Source organism: Symphalangus syndactylus, chromosome 10, assembly GCF_028878055.3.
Source record: "Symphalangus syndactylus isolate Jambi chromosome 10, NHGRI_mSymSyn1-v2.1_pri, whole genome shotgun sequence".
Taxonomy (NCBI): domain Eukaryota; kingdom Metazoa; phylum Chordata; class Mammalia; order Primates; family Hylobatidae; genus Symphalangus; species Symphalangus syndactylus.
Genome location: NC_072432.2, coordinates 113,121,904 through 113,141,580, shown reverse-complemented (window position 1 = coordinate 113,141,580; position 19,677 = coordinate 113,121,904). Strand labels below are relative to the sequence as shown.

The 19,677-nt window shown below is 44.6% G+C and overlaps 1 protein-coding gene across 4 annotated transcripts in view; it reads left to right on the top strand.

The window, feature by feature from the left end:
• SLC18A1 (solute carrier family 18 member A1) overlaps positions 1-8,438 on the top strand; it is a 38,287-nt gene extending 29,849 nt beyond the window's left edge. For 3 of the 4 annotated variants that reach the window (XM_055296286.2, XM_055296289.2, XM_055296287.2), the window contains 6 exons: positions 2,399-2,477; positions 3,417-3,468; positions 5,225-5,288; positions 5,573-5,692; positions 5,904-6,037; positions 7,443-8,438. In XM_055296286.2, coding sequence (XP_055152261.2) covers positions 2,399-2,477; positions 3,417-3,468; positions 5,225-5,288; positions 5,573-5,692; positions 5,904-6,037; positions 7,443-7,556 — 563 coding nt within the window. In that variant the 3' untranslated portion in view covers positions 7,557-8,438. The remainder of the gene's footprint in view (positions 1-2,398; positions 2,478-3,416; positions 3,469-5,224; positions 5,289-5,572; positions 5,693-5,903; positions 6,038-7,442) is intronic. The other variant, XM_055296290.2, reaches the window with a different exon arrangement.
• Positions 8,439-19,677: the final 11,239 nt, after the last annotated feature.

The window sequence follows — 19,677 nt, the reverse complement described above, 5'->3', positions numbered from 1 at the left end:
GTCCTCCTTCTTCTTTTCCAAAATGACTATTTTATATTTCTTCATTTTAACCTCATATGCGCTCCTGTCCCTTCACGATCATCATTCTCAGTTGTTGAATTTGCCTCCTAGTCATTGAGAAAACAGAAGCAATGAGAAAATGGAAGCAATGAGAAGGGAACTCTCATGTTTCCATCACTAAGTGTACCCAATATCCTGCACCTGAACCCACATTCACAGCCTTCTGTCTAATTATGGTTTGAGCATCCCAGCCCTGATCAAAGGCCAGACTCATCAATTCCATCTCCCTTACCTACTTCATTGGCTACTCCTCATCACCTGTGCTATCTCTGCCTTCTTTGCTAACATTTAAAGATAGGAGTCCCCCAAGACTCAGTCCTCAGATCTCTATTCTTTATTTGTTCTTTCATAGGCAATCCCATCCATTTGCATGGCTTTAAGAACCATGTGTAAACCAATGTCTCAAATTTCTCTCTCCTTGGAACTCTAGATTTGTGTATCTAACTGCCTGACAGCTCTGCTTGGATATCTACCAGTCACTTCAAACCTCTCACGTTCCCCCCACGCTCTTGCACTTCAACCAGTCTTCCCTATCTCCAGCTACCGAATTGATTAAGACAAAAACCTAGGTTATCCCTGATTTCTCACTTCCCATACTCACTCCCGCTATGTCTTTACCCAATCCAACAGAATATGTCACCAACTCTACCTCCAAAACCTCTCATTTTGTTCACTTCTCTTCACCATGACTTCTAATCTGAGGTACCATCACTTCTCTCTTGGATTCTGCAAATAGTCTGGCTTCCACTCTTGTCCCATGAACCCATTCTTCTAAGGGATTTTAGAAAATATAAATCCAATTATGTCATTTCCTTCCAAAGCTTCCATTGCCCTTGGAATAACCAGATTCATTTCTAGGACCTTCATTTTCTCACCCTCCACTTTCCTCTTATATTTCAGCCACACAGATATCCTCTCTATTCTTAGAGAAAACTAAATGATTTCTTTAAGACATCTTAATTTGCATTAGGTGCTTTTAATTTTCTGCTTCAAGTGCTGTCTTTTGGTTATTAAGGTCTCAGTTTGAATGTCACTTCCCCAGAGACGCCTTCCCCAACCCTGAAATCCCGGGTAGCCCTTCTGAGTTGCTGTGCCATATCACCACATTAAATTTCCTGCACATAACTCAAACTTTTCAAAATTATCTTTTTTGTGTATTTGTTTACTTGTTTATTGTATGTCTCCCTCCCCTGGAGTATAAGCTAGCTGAGGGCTAGAATTTTGTTTGTCTTATTCGCCGCTGTATTCCCAGCCCCCAGAATACCTGACACATGGTAAAAGTTTGTTAAAATGAATGAATGAATGAATGGATGAATGGATGAGACTCAGACAGGTTAAGTAAATTGTCCAAGGTCACAGAGCTAACAAGTCGTCAAGCCATGATTTGAATGCAAAATTTGGAGCTTTGTGTGGCTCCAAAGCCCATGTTTCCTGAACACTTCCCTCTACTATCACAAAAAGCCATGTGTTCAGGACTTCAATTTACAAAATATTTTTGCATGCATTACCTAATTTGCTCCACATTGTAACCTGGTATGATATAATCATAGCTTTGCTTTTTCCAGATGTGGGAACCAAGGCTCAGAAAGGTTTAGTAATTAATCCAAGATCCCTCTCAGAGAAATAGAAGGGCAGGTAAGTAGCAAGGCAGGAATTCACTTCCCAGGAATTATGTATGGGTATGTGGCACCCAACCACGCCATCTCTGAAGCTCACATTCTCACGCTGATAATCAAGGGTATTTTATACATGAGAATGGCTCATCAGGGCCATTCATTAGGAATCTAAGTGGGAAGCTGGAAGCACATTTAATGTACAGAGGCTAGGCCAGGTGTGGTGGCCCACGTCTGTAATCCCAGCACTTTGGGAGGCCGAGGCAGGCAGGAGTTCATGACCAGCCTGGGCAACATGACGAGACTCCATCTCTACAAACAAACAAACAAACAAACAAAAAACAGCTAGGTGTGGTGGTGTTCACCTGTAGTCCCAGCCACTTGGGAGGCTGAGCTGGGAGGATCACTTGAACCCAGGAGGTCGAGGCTGCAGTGGGCTGAGATTGTACCACTGCACTCCAGCCTGGGTGACAGAGTGAGGCCCTGTCCCCCAAAAAAAAAAAAAAAGCACTGAGGCTAAACAAAGCCCTGCTCCTGAAGAAAGGAGAGGGGTGGGGGTCCTGCGGCAACTACTGTGGGTTTGCACAAATGTCCCCAGGTTCTAAAACAAAGTAGTTTGGGGATATTGGAAGGTTACAGGGGTGGACTTCACTGTCTCGTAGGAGACAAGGCATTTTAGAGTAAATTGGGCATGTCCTAAGGTAAGGATCTGTGTCCTTCCACAGGTCTAGCTTTCTTGCCTGCCAGTGTGTCCTACCTCATTGGCACCAACCTCTTTGGTGTGTTGGCCAACAAGATGGGTCGGTATGTAGCCTGGGGATCTGGGACAAACAATAGAAATGTAAGATGGAAGAGAGCCTGTTCCTGATCTTGAAATGATGAGCAGCTTCCATATGGTTGAAAGTTTAGAACGAATACACACCGATAAAAACTTCCCACTGGGAGGATGGGTAATGAGTGGGTGGTGAGGGTGGTATGGAGAATGGGTAATCCTGAGCTCTGAGCTGATTGGTATAGAAGAGGCAGCGGATACACGAGGGGCACCCCTTACTTTCCATCCATTTGCTGTCCAGTTGAAGAGATAAAATAACCACAACAGAGAATAGCTATGAAAAATGCAGTATTTTGGGAAAGTAGTTTTCAAATTATGTTCTGTGGAACCCTAGGGAGTTCTACAGAGGCACCCCAGAGGCCACTGAGGAGGAAGGGTTGAGGGCCAAGAGCTATAAGTCTCGATTCTGTCCCTCCACTACAATAAGGACAGCTTTAATTTTATCTTTGGAGTTCAGCACCAAGATTTTAGAAGCACTGCCATAGGACATCAGAGAAGGAAAGAAGTTTGGTACTTTCTGTATTTTTTGAGACAGACCTCAAGGACCAAATAAAATATGGACAGGTAGGAGGCAGTCTGAGTTGGGCAACAGCGTGAGTTAAGTTTGAGGGCTACTTCTAAGGAGCAAGTGCCTTCTGAGTCAGCTGATTCCTCCTGTCAGGGAAGAAAGAGTGTGTCCCACGGTACCTCCTCTGCCTTTCTATAGAAAGAGGTGTGGAGCCAGGCGGGACAAGGAAAGGGCAGGGAGAGAGCTCATTTGGGTACAAACTGGTCATTTAGGGATGCCTTCCTTAGGTCCTAAGGGGTTGCTGGGATTAGGGCTGGTGGGACAGGTCAGCATGGTGGTGATGGGGTACAGGTGGGGGCGAGCTCTCCCCTAGTGGTGTTTGATGATGGCTTTTTTCTTCCAGGTGGCTGTGTTCCTTAATCGGGATGCTGGTAGTAGGTACCAGCTTGCTCTGTGTAAGTATAAGAAGACCTGGGGGAGGGGAAGGAGAAAGAGAGAGAGAGAGACAGACAGACAGAGAGAGAGAGAAAGAGAGAGAGAGACCCAGACATTTAAAGACTACTTTCCTTTAAAATGAGCAGAGTTGGCTTGGCAAGGACTGTCAGAAAGACCTGTTGTGGGGTGGGGGGAGGGGGGAGGGACAGCATTAGGAGAGACACCTAATGCTAAATGACGAGTTAATGGGTGCAGGAAATCAACATGGCACATGGATACATATGTAACAAACCTGCACATTGTGCACATGTACCCTAAAACCCTAAAGTATAAAAAAAAAAAAAAAAAAAAGACTACTTCTAGATAGGCAGGAATTTAGCATGGGGGAAGAGGCCACCAGCTGCAGTGGCTTTCCATTGAGGGGAAGTGGGAAAGGAGAGGAAGAGGGCTGTAGGGCAGCTGGAGCCGGAGGTCTGAGGCCGTACGTGTGGGCATATGAAGTGATACATGTTGGTATCCATTTCTGGGGATGGCAAAATGGTGCATTTTATGACTTCATTTACTCATCCCACCCTGACAGAGCCTCATAAATCCCCAGGGAGCCATCATCTATGCCCCAGTCTCTGGCACCAGAGGCTTGATAGAAGAAAGAAAGAAGGACTCTTCTATTTCCAAGAATCCCCCTCAAGCTCTCAAAGCCTTCATTTCCCCCTCTCCCCAGTGGGGACGAGAAACACACAAACCTCCTAGGCTTGAGGGAGAGAAGAACAGGGCTAAAAGGCACTGTACACTGTGCCCAAGACCAGCTGGAGGTCCTGAGCAGGAGCATGGGATCCGGGCTCCATGGCAGGTTTTGCCACTTTCTATGCATGTGACTTTGAGCAGGTTACCTCATCTCCGTGTGCTCAGCATCCTCATCTACGTAGAGAGGGTTCTGATGGTGTCCACAGGGTTGTCAAGGTAATCCAAATAAACCACAGTGTCTGGCACGTGGTTAGCCCATAGTGAATCTCAGCCAATACTATTGATAAATTATAAACATTTCTTGAGGCATGAACCCTAAAAATTGTTATCAGCCAGTAGCATCTAAATGGTATGCTAAACCCTTGAGGGGGAGTGTCCTGGGGGTAGCAGGTTTGAATGGCAGGTGCCCAGAGAGGGAGGTAAGGAACCTGAAAAAGAGGGAAGAAAGGGTTTTTGTTGGGGGATTGGGAGGGCAACGGGAATGAGTCTCACAAGCTTCCTGACAGTGGACCCAAGCCACACCACCTGCCCCCTCTAGCTTACAGCTAACTGGTTGTTGGGGCCTCTTCTCTGTCTTCTTTGTCCAACAGCTACCAAGTTAGAAGTCTAAATGAAACCTTTCAGTGAAGTCCATAATGGAAAACAGAGGCAACTTTATTCCATGAAGAATGAGACCAGGAGTGTATGTTTAGGTGGAAAGGGGTAGAGGAAGGGGAGAAAGTATCCACGGAACAGAGGAAGGCCCTCGTTAGAGCATAATGGAGCCAAGTCTGAGGTCCAAACTTGATCTTGCCGCTCATTACATCTGTAACTTTGGATAGAGCAATAAACACAATAGCGCTGGTCATGTTTTCATATCCTTAAAATGGAGGTATAGATTCTTTTCCGTGAGAAAGTGTGAGAGTGCAGGAAGATGATGTATGTGGCCAATAGTGCACTCTGAATAAAGGCATTTCATGTGAAAAGTCTTTGAACCTTGCTCCCACCTGACCCATCTGGAGTCCTGATGACTCTTCCTCCTTCCCCTTGCAGGTTCCTCTGGCTCACAATATTTTTGGTCTCATTGGCCCCAATGCAGGGCTTGGCCTTGCCATAGGTAAGAAGTGCCCTCAAAGAAAACAAGAAACCCTTGCATGTTGGCTTTGGGTCTGATGCCTTTCCTCCCCCTTTTCTCATCAGAGGAGGTAGGTGGAGAGGCAGAAGGATCAGGAGGGCAGCTGGCATGGTTGTGGAGAGATGAGCTCGTAATTCCCACCTGGAACAGGTGTTGGACCCAGGGAGAAGACAGCAGACAAAGCGAATGGACTAAATGGAGGAGCAGAGGCGGGATGGTACTGGCTATGGGTGGGGCTGACTGTGTCCTGTTTGCTCTGGCCACAGGCATGGTGGATTCCTCTATGATGCCCATCATGGGGCACCTGGTGGATCTACGCCACACCTCGGTGTATGGGAGTGTCTACGCCATCGCTGACGTGGCTTTTTGCCTGGGCTTTGCTATAGGTATGTTGGCAGGACCTGGTGCCCCACTTTCCCCTATCTACTCTTTACCAGCTGGAAGTGCAGCCAGGAGGCTATCCTCCGAGGGTTCTGGAGATCTTTGACCCTGAGACATCCTCTGGGTCACCCACTGCCCCTAGCATAGTGTCTTACATGGAGGACACTCCATATGGAGGCTCCGTAGACACTTGTGACTTTGATGTATCCCTCCCAGGTCCATCCACCGGGGGTGCCATTGTACAGGCCATCGGTTTTCCCTGGCTCATGGTCATCATTGGGGTCATCAACATCGTCTATGCTCCACTCTGCTACTACCTGCGGAGCCCCCCGGCCAAGGAGGAGAAGCTTGTAAGGAGCACCGACTGCTAAAAAAAAAATTCACTTCTGTTTCTTTCCATCATCTCTCTCATTCCCTTTCATCCTGGGCTGTTATTTCCTCTCGGGCTGTTATTTCCTCCCTCTATTGCTCTATTGATACTCTCTCTGATTTGCCATGTTTCCCAGTCCCCTTTCATCTACATATTTCTTTTGTGCACTTCCTTAATTTCCCTTCTCTAAGTAACCACTTCCCTCCTTCTGGGGCTATCAGGAAGGGTCTTCAGTAGGGAAGGCAAATGGGGGCAGAGGACCATCAAAGACATCATGTAGTTACTGTTCTTAGCTTGCTAGTTACTAGCAAGATGTGAATTACCAAGTTAACTCCCTCATAAGTGGGCAGAATTCCATTGGCACATCCGTTCATCCACTCATTCACTCTAGTGCACGATTATCCTTACCAGGTCACTTTTTTGTTTGTTTGTTTGTTTGTTTTTTTGACAGAGTTTCACTCTTGTTGCCCAGGCTGGAATGTAATGGTGTGATCTCGGCTCACCACAACCTCCGCCTCCCGGGTTCAAGAGATTCTCCTGCCTTAGCTTCCCAAGTAGCTGGGATTACAGGCATGCACCACCATGTCCAGCTAATTTTTTGTATTTTTAGTAGAGATGGGGTTTCTCCATGTTGGTCAGCAGGTCACCTTTTTAAAAGTACAAAAACCCCAGGGAAGAGATCCATACCATAGGATTTTCTTTAGTAAAGCACTTTCCTCTTACTGCAGCACAAACATCCTGAGGGCCTGATGGGTTTGGGATGCCGACAGAGGCTGCTGAAGGGAACAAAAGAAGACAGAAAGGTGTGAGAGGGAGTGGTGGTGATTCCATTTGGTTTCCTGCTGTAACTGTCACTACCACTGTTAGATTCAGTTACAAGCATATGAGATATTTGTCCTGACAAGGGTTGATATACTAGGTATCTCGGGAGGCGGGTGCATGTACATGCAGAGGGTCCTATGCATGCCTCTTGAGTACTTAGCAATGCCAGCCTTGGATGAACTAGTGGGAGAAAGGAATGGGGAGATTGGTAAAAAAAGATGTGCAGTGCTTGGCCAGGCACAGTGGCTCACGCCTGTAATCCCAGCACTTTGGGAGGCCGAGGTGGGTGGATCACGAGGTCAGGAGATCGAGACCATTCTGGCTAACATGGTGAAACCCCGTCTCTACTAAAAATACAAAAAATTAGCCGGGCATGGTGGTGGGTGCCTGTAGTCCCAGCTACTCGGAGGCTGAGGCAGGAGAATGGCGTGAACCCGGGAGGCAGAGCTTGCAGTGAGCCGAGATAGCGCCACTGCACTCCAGCCTGGGCAACAGAGCGAGACTTGGTATCAAAAAAAAAAAAAAAAATGTGGAGTGACTTCTCTTCTTGCCTGTCTCTGCAGGCTATTCTGAGTCAGGACTGCCCCATGGAGACCCGAATGTATGCAACCCAGAAGCCCACGAAGGAATTTCCCCTGGGGGAGGACAGTGATGAGGAGCTTGACCACGAGGAGTAGCTGCAGAAGGTGCCCTGAATTCATGATGCCTCGGTGACCACCTCTTTCCCTGGGACCAGATCACCATGGCTGAGCCCACGGCTCAGTGGGCTTCCCATACCTCTGCCTGGGAATCTTCTTTCCTCCCCTCCCATGGACACCGTCCCCAATACTCTTCCCACCCGTGTAACCTGTAGCTCTTCCTCTATGCCTTGGTGCCGCAGTGGCCCATCTTTTATGGGAAGACAGAGTGATGCACCTTCCCGCTGCTGTGAGGTTGATTAAATGAGCTGTGACGGGTTCTGCAAGGGGTGACTCATTGCATGGAGGCGGTAGTGAGCAATGTGCCCCTGAAACCAGTGGGGCAACTGACAAGCCTCGTTTATCTGTTGCCTGATTTTCTCTGGCATAGTCCCAACAGGTTGGAAGAGTGTTACCCTCTGTTCCTCAACATGTTCCTTCCTGGGTTTTCCCAGCTGAGTTGAGAAAATGTTCTCAGCACTTTCTTGCTGCCAAGTGCCAGCTTTTTTTTTTGCATTTTTTTAAATAAAGTGAGTGATTTTTCTGTGGCTAAATCTACAGCTGCTGAAAGGGCTTTACCCTCAGTGAAAAGTTTCTTCTATTTTCATTATCATTCGGAAAGAGGAGCCCATTTCTCTTCTGCTGGAGTTATTGACCTTCTCTTGACCTCCCCTGTGTGTTCCTACCTTTTCTGAACCTCTTAGACTCTTAGAAATAAAAGTAGAAGAAAGACAGAAAAAATAATTGATTAGACCCAAGATTTCATGGGAAGAAGTGAAAAGAAACTGCCTTGAAATCCCTCCCGATTGTAGATTTCCTAATAGGAGGTGTGTAATGAGACATTGTTCGTACTTGCTAATAAATACATTATTGCCTAACTCAGACCTGGTAAACTAAATGTTGTTTTATAGCACAAGAGAGTGTGTGGGCAAATAGAGCAAATACTATAAATATTACCACACTTTTCTACCTTTTTGAAATACTTATTGGGTGATGGAATTTCAAAGAGCTGGGAGACATGGCACCCCCCTAAGTAGCTCCCCATCTATTTGGGCAAGCAGGGTGTGCACAGTATAAAAAATGATTAACGCTGCAAGTTAGTATACATTCTGTGTTCAAGTATGAACAGGTGGGATGCTCATAGGCTGGGTGGAAAATAATGGCAGAGATAGACGTAGAAGCAGGTTGGAGAGACCCACAGAGACAGGCTTTTGGGATGCCTGAATATCAGATTGGGGTTTTCAGACTTTATCTGGAATGACACCCGGCTCTGATTTTTGCACTGCTCTGTAGGAGTCTGGGGCTCCAACACAAACCATGAATCAAAGAGCACATTCAAGCTGAACCTTTCAATGAATCTTTATATTGCAAATGACAGATACCTGACTTACGGATATGTTTTTAGGGGGCTGGCATTAAGTAGACTACCTGATTTCCAAAACCAGGTGTGTTATAATCATCTTTGGTCAGGATGACATCTTTCTCTGAGTTTGAAGGAGCCCAAAGGTGAAATTAGAAAATTGTTTGTCAAAATATACAAACTGTAAGTACGCATGCAGAGTGAATGAATGACCATTGGGATACGTTACACAGGTGGCAGTGGGGTGGGGTGGGGTGGGATGCGGAGCTCTGGCAATGACAGCCTGCTGACTCTGACATCCACCTGGGGCAGGGCTTATAATAAAGACTGGGATTGCTACAGAAATGGACACATTTTAAAAATGGGAACAATATTTTTTTAGAGAAACTGATTCCTGGCTTGCCAGCTCACATTGTTTGAACAATATGCAAAAATGTGGTAAAGGGAAGCCAGTGGACACAATTTGAGACTTTTAAAACAATTCTTGTCAAGGGTCAACACCAGGCTGGGCACAGTGGCTCATGCCCGCAATCCCAGCACTTTGGGAGGCCAAGGCAAGAGGGTCACTCGAGCCCAGGAGTTCGAGACCAGCCCGGGCAGCATGGCAAAACTGCTTCTCTACAAAAAATTTAAAAATTAGCCAGGCACGGTGGTATGTTCTTGTGGTCTCAGCTTCTCAAAGGGCTGAGGCAGGAGAATCACTTGAGCCTGGGAGGTGGAGGCTGCACTGGGCCATGGTCGTGCGACTGCACTTCAGCCTGGGCAATAGAGCAAGACCCTGTCTCAAAAAATAGAGTCAACACCTAACACTGTAAAGTAGGTCAGGACACTGTTTAAAATTATAGACCAGAGGTAGGTTAAAGATCATAAATGTAGCCTATATATGGAAGAGTATAAAAAGAAGAATTCCACAAAAATAGGACATGGAATTAGTCTTTATTAGTGGCCTTATAAAGAAAGCCACTAATATAAAGAAGAGAATGCACGGTAAATTTCCCATATTCACAGGTCAGATGAATTTCTTCTAACGATGAAAATGCCACCCAGCAAGGATGAGCCACAAGAAGTTTTCTACGAAAGTATCATAAAATGGCACTTCACTCCACCGTGGGACAGTTGAAGAGATGCATTTTTCCCTCATGAAAGGGAGGAGGTGCAGAGACTATAAAAATCTTTATAAAAAGGTGGGCTTTCAACCACCAATTACCATGTAGCAAAGAAGACTGTGCAACTAATGTGCTGTGGTGCTCGATAAGCCGGGAAAATGTTGGAGTTTAACAGAGCATTAGAAACAAACCAGAAGACACATCCTTTCCAAAGTGCGAAAGCAGGAAAAGTGTGGCAGTTCCACACTGGGGTGGGAGCTACAGCACCTTAAATTAAGGAGGTAACTACAGAGGCTGAAGGAATGCAGAGATCACACAGGATGATGAACGGGTGGCAGGAACAGCAGTGTGGCAAGTGACAGGAAAGTTCTTATGGGGAGGGACCCAGATTCAAGGGGATACGATTAAAGTTGCCTACACCTTTAAGGAGGCCCATTTGTGATGGCCACAGTCTCAGAACACCACTGGAGGAACTCTAAAATCACTAGAGGGCTAACTCTAGGGTGAATATTAGGAAATACTTCCCCCACCCCCCACCCACTGTGTTGTCTTAGGTATGGAATTGATTTTTCCAAGATAAAGCCTTAGCTACATAAAATAATTTTTAAAAAAATTTTAGAGACAAGGTCTTGCTCTGTCACCCAGACTGGGGTGCAATGGTGCAATCATGGCCCAGCACAGCCTCCACCTCCTGGGCTCAAACAATCCTCCCACCTCAGCCTTCTGAGTACCTGGGACTACAGGTGCATGCCATCACACTCAGTTTATTTATTTTTTAAATTATTATTGTTATTATTATTATTATTATTATTATTATTATTTTGTAGAGACAGGGTCTTGCTTTGTTGCCCAAATTTCCTAGTAACATTGCTCCCTATTCCTGGAGGCAGCTCTGTAATTCTTGTACGTGTCAGTCCTCTGAGGCTTACTTGAAGAAAGGGTGGTGCAGCCCTTCCACACAGCTTCCTGGATGTGTGGTCGATTCTCAGCAGGCTTTGACACCCCAGGGCTGCTGCGTTACACAATTCAGTTCTGCTGAGCTCACCCCTACAATTTCGTGTATGGGACAGGAGAACTTTCTCTGCAACAAGGCAGGATTGGAGCATGGTGGCTTTGGTACAAAGTGCTCTCTGCTGTTGCTGGGGGGGTGCTGAAGAGAGAAATGGTCAAGTCACAAGGTGGTTGAGGGAGGACCAAATCAGTAATAAACAGACCTAATCCTGAGGTCCTAGTCTAGCTCAGACATTAACTAGCCGTGTGACCTGGGATAAGTCATTTCACGTCTCTGGGCTTTGGCATCAACTTCTGTAGCTCTGGCTTTCTGTGGCTCCATCTGCCACTGGCTCATTTTGGGGTGGCTTTCCGTGAGCTCAGGGGCAGGAACTAAGTGAGAAGCCAAAGACAAAGCTGACAGGCAGACAAAGCTGAGAGCCAGCATCACCCCAGAAACACAAACTTCATTTCAGGTTTCATTTGTTGCTTTCAAGAAATTATTAGAAGTAAAGTGTGTTGCGTTCCCCTCCCCTCCTCCTTGCCCTGCTTGTTGTCCTCCTTCTCCTTATCTTCTTCCTCCTCCTCTCCTCCCCTGCTGTCCCTCCTCCCCCTCTGCCTCCCCCTCCTCCCCCTCTTCTTCCTCCTCCTCTCCCCCCCCCCTTGTCCTCCTCTCTTCCTCCCTGCTTCTTCTTCCCCTTTTTTCTTTCTTATTCTGGAGAATGACGAGTACAGTGTTAGCAGAGGCATGAGCATGGTCAAGGTCTTTTAGGATTTATCATCCAAATCGAGTCATTATGTGGTCTCTGGAAATCACAGGGGAGAAGAGTACATTCTGGGGATCATACTTTGCTTGTTTTGGCTACTAACCCCAGGTCAGTAATTGATAATTTTTCTTCCCTTCCCTTTCCTTTCCTTTCCTTTCCTTTCCTTTCCTTTCCTTTCCTTTCCTTTCCTTTCCTTTCCTTTCCTTTCCTTTCCTCTCCTCTCCTCTCCTCTCCTCTCCTCTCCTCTCCTCTCCTCTCCTCTCCTTTCCTCTCCTTTCTCCTCTCCTCTCCTTTTCCTTCCTTCTTACTTTCTTTTTTTTTTTTTTTTGAGACAGGGTCTTGCTCTGTTGCTCAGGCTGGGGTGCAATGGCATGATCTCGGCTCACTGCAACCTCTGCCTCTCAGGTTCAAGCAATTCTCCTGCATCAGTGTCCCGAGGGGTAGCTGGGATTACAGGCATGTGCCACCATGGCTGGCTGATTTTTTGTATTTTTAATAGAGACAGGGTTTCACCATATTGGCCAGGCTGGTCTCAAACACCCGAGCTCAGTCAATCCACCCACCTTGGCCTCCCAAAGTGCTGGGATTACAGGCATAAGCCACTGCACCCAGCCAGCAATTATACGTATTTGGTAGAATTAGGGTGTGCTAAGGGGCAGATGACCAGGGTGCAGATCACAACAGGTTGCTGAGCAAATCATCACAGGAAAGCAGGAAGTTTTGTGTGTTTAGGTGTGACTCAGTGTGCAGGTGGCTTGGTGCTCAAAAAATAGATCTGCCATGATATTCACGGAATGACAGGGAGCGGGTGGGGGAGCATTGTTACAATGTTGCAAACCAAAGCCCTCTGGGGAATCTCCACCACATAGAAACAGTGTGACAGTGAAAACTGTCTTACTTGTAACATGAGAATAACAATGGCACAGTTGTAACAGGAGTGTAATTAAGATGAATGAGGTAATATGAAGTAGAGAAAGAACATACTTTATCAACCATAAACCCCTATAAGGCCAGGTGCAGTGGCTCACATCTGTAATCCCAGCACTTTGGGAGGCTGAGGAGGGCGGATCACCTGAGGTCTGGAGTTTGAGACCAGCATGGCCAACATGGAAGAAACCCCATCTCTACTAAAAATACAAAAAAATTACCTGAGTGTGGTGGCACACATCAGTAATCCCAGCTACTCAGGAGGCTGAGGCAGGAGAATCGCTTGAACCTGGGAGGTGGATGTTACAGGGAGCCAAGATCACACCACTGAACTCCAGCCTTGGCGAAAGAGTGAGACTGTCTCAAAAAAAAAAAAAAAAAGAAAAAGAAAAAGAAAAAGAAAAACAAACAAACAAAAAAAACAAAAAAAAATTTATTTAAGTTCTACTTTCTATTATCAGTAAGTTCAATTCTCTTATCCTACAGAAGAGGAAACTGATGAGATGGGTCTCACTATGTTGCCCAGGCTGGTGTTGATCTCCTGGGCTCAAGAGATCCTCCTATCTTGGCCTCCCAAAGTAATGGGATTACAGGAATGAGCCACTGCCACCAGCCAAAATCCATTTTTTTTGGTAACAGCTTTATTGAGATACAATTCACATGCCATACAATTCATCCATTTAAAGTGTACTATTCATTGGCTTTAAGTATATTCACAGGACTGTGCAACCATCACCACCATAAATTTTATATTTTTATCAGTCTGTGCCCATTAATCATCCCTGAATCTTCTTTCAACAACATCCTCCAGTCCCAGGCAACCACTAATCTTTCTTTCTCTATAGATCTGCCTATTCCGGACACTTGACATAAATGGAATCATACAATATGTGGTCTTTTGAGACTGGCTTGTTTCATTAAACATGTTTTCAAGGTTTATCAGTATACTATTACATCTGGGATTAAGTAAAAATTTAAAAAAATTTAAAGGTTCATCTGTGTTGTGGTATGTATCAGTATCTCATTTCTTTTTATTACTAAATAATGTCCCAATATATGAATATATTACATCTTATTTATTCATCTTATTTCATTCATCAGCTCATCGGCATTTGGGTCATGTTCACCTTTCAGCTATTATGAATAATGCTGCTGTAAACATTTATGTACAAGTTTTTGTGTGGGCACGTGTTCTCATTTCTCCTAGGTATACACCTAGGAGTAAAATTGTTGGGTCCTGTGATAACTTGATGTTAAAACTCTGAGGAACTGCCAGACTGTTTTCCAAAGTAGCTTTTATATTTCCACAGTTGGTGGATTTTATATTTCCACAGTCAGTGGATGAAGGTTCCAATTTCTCCACATCCTTTCTAACATTTGTTATTGTCTGTCTTTTTAATTCTATCCATCCTACAGGGTGCGAAATGGTCGCTTGTGGTTTTGATTTGAATTTTTCTGATGACCAATAATGTTGAGCATCTTTTCATGTACTTATTGACCATGTATACATCTTCTTTGTGGAAATGTCTATTCAGAGCCTTTGACCATTTTTTAAAAAATGGTTGTCTTGGCCGGGCTCGGTGGCTCACGCCTGTAATCCCAGCACTTTGGGAGGCTGCGGTGGGTGGATCACAAGGTCAGGAGTTCAAGACCAGCCTGGCCAACAAGGTGAAACCCCCTCTCTACTAATAATACAAATATTAGCCACATGTGGTGACATGCGCCTGTAGTCCCAGCTACTCGAGAGGCTGAGAAAGGAGAATCGCTTGAACCTGGGAAGTGGAGATTGCAGTGAGCCGAGATTGTGCCACTGCACCCCAGCCTGGGTGACAGTGAGATTCCATCTCAAAAAAAAAAGGTTGTCTTTTTATTATTGAATTGTAAGAATTTAAAAATACATATTCTACATACAAATTCCTTATCAGATGTGTGGTTTACAAATATTTTCTCCCATTTTGTGTGTTGTCTTTTTACTTTCTTGATGGTGTCCTTTGCAGCACACATGGTTTTAATTTTGATGAAGTCCATGTGTCTGTTTTTTCTTATTGCTTATGATTCTGGCATGATGTCTAACAACCCATTGCCTACCCCATGGTCATGAATATGTACACTTATGCTTTCCTCTAAGAGTTTTTAGGTTTAGCTCTTACATTTTCATATTTGATCCATTTGTATTAGTTTTTTTATATGGTGAGAGGTAGAGACCCAATTTCATTCTTTTACGCATAGATATCCAGTTGCCCCAGAACCACTCATTGAAAAGATGATTCTTTCCCCGTTGCATTTACTTGCATCCTTTCTGAAAGTCAATTGACTGTAAATATGAAAATTTATTTCTGGATTCTCAATTCAGTTCTATTCATCTATCTGTCAGTCTTTACTGTCTCATGTCTTAATGTAACTTTCTAGTAAGTTTTAAAATTACATCATTAAAAAGTAATAATACCTCAAGTATGTGATAGAAAACAGCAGGCTTTTGTGTCATCTTTTCCCACTCCTGAATCCTGTCCTCCACTTTCACACTTTTATCTATTTTATTATTTTTACTTTTTTACATCTACAAAATCTGCTTACTCAGTTCTTTCTTTATTTGCCTTTTTATTTTTTTTTTTGACGTAACCTACTGTCTTAATTTAATGGTAGATGGAGATTGACTGTCTTTACAGGCCTCTTCCTGTCCTTCAACCTTCAAGCTTAATTATTTCATGATATAGTCACTTAATAAGTATTTGCGCTATAATGACCATATTAGCAATGCTTGCTGCAGAATATGGTGTCTGCAGGGATGCTGTCTGATTTCACTTCCTTGCTCTATATTTTGCTATTGGTGAAGCTGATGACGTCTGCTTTGTTGTTTCTGAAGTTGCTTTGCTTACTTCATTTTCCAGATTGCTGTCACCCTTTCTTCTCAAGTCTACTAACTGGTTTATGAAGCCCCCTGACTGTTTGTTTCCGAGCACAGCAGGTCATCTGTCGGTTCGTTTTGTTTCCAGCCCTGCGTCCCCTGGATTCATTCTCAAAGCCACCTGCTTGGGCTTTGAGCTGGGTTTTCCTGTGTTGCTCTCCTAAACTGGACTCCAGTTTCCTGAATTCGGTTCCTTGTTCTTGATGCATTTTCGTCTTCTGTCGGAGTATGTCCTCCAATAATTCCTCAGATAGGTGGAAGGGCGGCATATAATTTGAGACATCAGATATGTGTGAAAATGTCCCACTTGATTGATAATTGCCTGGGTGCAGAATTCTGAGCTGAATATTATTTTCCCTCATATTTCCAATGGTTGTTCTTTCATCCAGTCTCAGCATTGCTGTGAGAAGCCCTGTGCCATTCGATTCTCCGTGTTTTGAATGAGATCTGTGGTTGCTTTTAGCTACTGGGATCTTATTCCAGGTCTTGAGAAATTTCACAATAATGAGTATTTGTTGGGGTCTTTTTTATTCACTGTGCTGCACACCCAGTGGGCCCTCTCAATCTGGAAACTCATATTGTCTGTTCTGGGAGTTTTATTGTGCTATATCTTTGATTATGCTATATCTTTGCTTTCTTTCAGAAATCCTATTGGTTGGATGTTGGATTGATTGATTAATCTTCCCTTTTCCTCCTATTCAATCATTTTAACTTATTTTATTCCACTCTCTAAGATACTTTCTCAATTCTACATTCAGCTGTTCTTCAGAATTTTTTTTTCAGCTATCGTAATTTAATTTACAACAGCTCTCTGAATTTTCTCATGGCCTCCTAATCTCATTTTATGGTTGAGATATTTTTTCTGTCTCTGAGGGCAGGTCAAGCTATTTTTTCTCCCTGCATTTATGTTTCCTCAGTTCCAATCTTTTTTTTTTTTTTTTTTGATATGGAGTCTCACTCTGTCGTCCAGGCTGGAGTGCAGCGGCCCGATCTCGGTTCACTGCAACCTCTGCCTCCAGATTCAAGCAATTCTCTGCCTCAGCCTCCCAAGTAGCTCGGATTACAGGTGCCTGCCACCACGCCTGGCTAATTTTTGCATTTTTTTTTAGTAGACACAGGGTTTCATCATGTTGGCCAGGCTGGTCCTGAACTCCTAACCTCGTGACCCACCCGCCTTGGCCTCCCAAAGTGTTGGGATTACAGGCGTGAGCCACTGCGTCTGGCCCTCACTTCCAATCTTTGCTTGTTTTGAGCTGTTTCACTACGGAGACTTTCTTCAAATATCTTGCGTGCATTGTAAGGCTTCTGGAAGTCTACATGCAAGACTGGGGCTTGTGAACTCTTAGGGTGACTGGTAGGTGTTGGCTCTTTTATTGGAGAACTCCCCGATATCAGTGTCTGTAGGACTTCTCTTGTAATTCCTCCAGTGGAGACTTCCTCCTGGTGGTGAGGATGGGTAGAGTCAACCTTCTTGGAACAAAGTGGCTAATGGGGGCTCAGGGTGGGGAGCAGACTCTCAGCCGGGTCACTCTCACGGTGTTAAGTGTCGCCCTGCTCCCCTGCCTCCGTGGCGAGTCCTCTCTTTGTGCCCTCTGTGCTTTAAGTTTTCCACATAATAAATCCTTCCACCTGGGTGGTGATGGTGCTATTGGCTGGCTTCAGGGCATGGTGGATGGGACTGAGGTGTCCTTCCTTTCACTTTTTCTTTTTTCTCATGAATCTGCCTTTTTTCCCCTAGCCCCATATCTTACATCACCTTCAATTCCTATGTCTTGTGTTCTGTGGTACAAGTTGACTATTTTTATTGACATCTCCTTGTGTGTAATTTAGTATTCAGACAGTTTACTTTTGCTAATATTCTTATCAGTTTTTGCCCAACATTTTCATTCCAACAGTATCTCGAAAGCATTTCTATCTTTCATGGGCTATTGTTTACTTCCCCAAGTTATTTCCTTTTAAAACTTTTCATACAGTAGTTACCAGAGCTTACAAGAGTCTTTATTCAAATCTTTCCAGCTCATTTAAAGGAAAATGGGGGGAAATTCCTCATAGTTTTAATTTTCTCATAAGGACATTGGAAGGAGCTAGTTTTGAGCTCCTTCACTGCAGAAGAGAGTTTGGCCTATGGGGCTGTGGGCCTGTGTTTGTTATGCTTGCAGGAAGAGGCTAGAGTTAAGGGCTCTCTTCCTGTAACTGGCATGACAACTCTTCTTAGCAAGTAGCTGGGGCGGAGCCCTGGCTGAACTGCTTGTGGCATGCGTAGGATGCTTGGCATACCAAGGTGTGGGAGCTGATGTGGGAATTCCCACTCTTGTTGACGCCCCACACTTGAAGCACTTTCCAGAAATTATGGTAGCGAAACCTACGAACCCTTCAACTCGACTCTGGCTGCCTCTCAGTCCATCCTGGTCTCCAGCCCCTGCCACTTTGAGCCAAGGGGTTTCTTTTGGAAATCACATCCATCCACTCACTGCTCACAGGCTTTGCCTTCACCTGGGTTGAATCACAGATTAGTTCGCCTTCACTCTATCTGCTCACAGCTGTGGTGGCAGAAATTCTTCATAATCAGCATGAAGGATAAGCGTGTGGATGTCTCCTCCCATAATTTTCAGAACCAATACAGGTTGTGTAATGAACGGGTAGAAGAGACGGGGCCGACTTTAAAAAGCTGAGATAACTATTCTGACTCAAGTTCTAGGATCTCCCCCACTCCACCACTGTTTTCAGTCTTTATCTTGGGTCCGGCACGTTGGCTCATGTCTGTAATCCCAGCACTTTGGGAGGCCGAGGCGGGTGGATCACCTGAGGTCAGGAGTTGGAGACAGACCTGGCCAACATGGTGAAACCCCATCTCCACTAAAAATACAAAAATTAGCTGGGCATGATGGTGCACGCCTGTAGTCCCAGCTACTCAGGAGGCTGAGGCAGGAGAATGCTTGAACTCAGGAGGCAGAGGTTGCAGTGAGCCAAGATTGTGTCACTCCACTCCAGCATCTCAAAAAAATAGTCTTTTTCTTTATTTTCTGCTTCTCCTTTTCCTCCTCCTCTCCCCTCTTTTTAAAGGTTATGTATGTAAAGTGCATAAATTTTAAGTGTGTGCTTGATAAATTTATGTGTTTGTGTAACTACCACTTAGAACAAAATATAGAGCACTCTCAGCAGTCCAGAAGGCTCCTTCCATCCCTCCTCTGCCAATACCTACCCACCTCCAGAGGTAACTACCATTCTGACTTCTCTCCCCATCAATTACTTTTGCCTATTCCTGACCTTAATAAATCCTTCTCCACTTACTCGGGTCTCTCCTTATTTTTCTCATTAGGATTGTATAATTTTCTCTACCTGAGTTTCTTAAAGGGGAGTCTGTGACATGTTGGTCCTCTTAAATGCATCGTTTCACTTCATCCCCCTGGGGTGGGCATTGTGGTCCCCAGTTTACAGATGAGAACAGCCTGCAAGGTTAAATTATCAGCTTGAGGTCACATAGTCACTTACACAACAAGCAGCAGAGTCTAGATTTGAACTCAGGTGGGTCTGACTCCAAAGTCTGAGGCCTTTCTTTAACAAATCAATGTTTCAACACCTTTTGCTCATGAACAAATTTAACACAAGGCTTTTTTTTTTTTTTTTTTTTTTTTGCAGCAGTGAATTTTATTACTAATGTTTGGGCTATAGAAACTTTTCTGCATATTTTAAGAAATGTGCTATGTTACCTTCACCTTCTTGCACCTTGATTCTCCTTCCTCCTGAGCCACCTACCAAATTCTGTCTCAACTCTCACAATGAAACTGGCTTTTGATTTCTAGTATTTGTGACTGACTTGAAAAACCACAAGTAAATACCAATTCCCAGTATTTCCAGAAGAGGGCAGTAGAGCCCACACTAAATTGCTCAGACACCAAACTAGTAAATTGGATCTGCCTGGACCAAATTCTGAGACTTGAGACTTGATGTATTTTACTTTCGGTTAAACAAAGTAGTAGGGCCTTACACACACCGGCTTTGGCTTACACATTTTAAGCAAAGTTTATGATATGGTTAGGCTCTGCGTCCCCACCCAAATTTCATC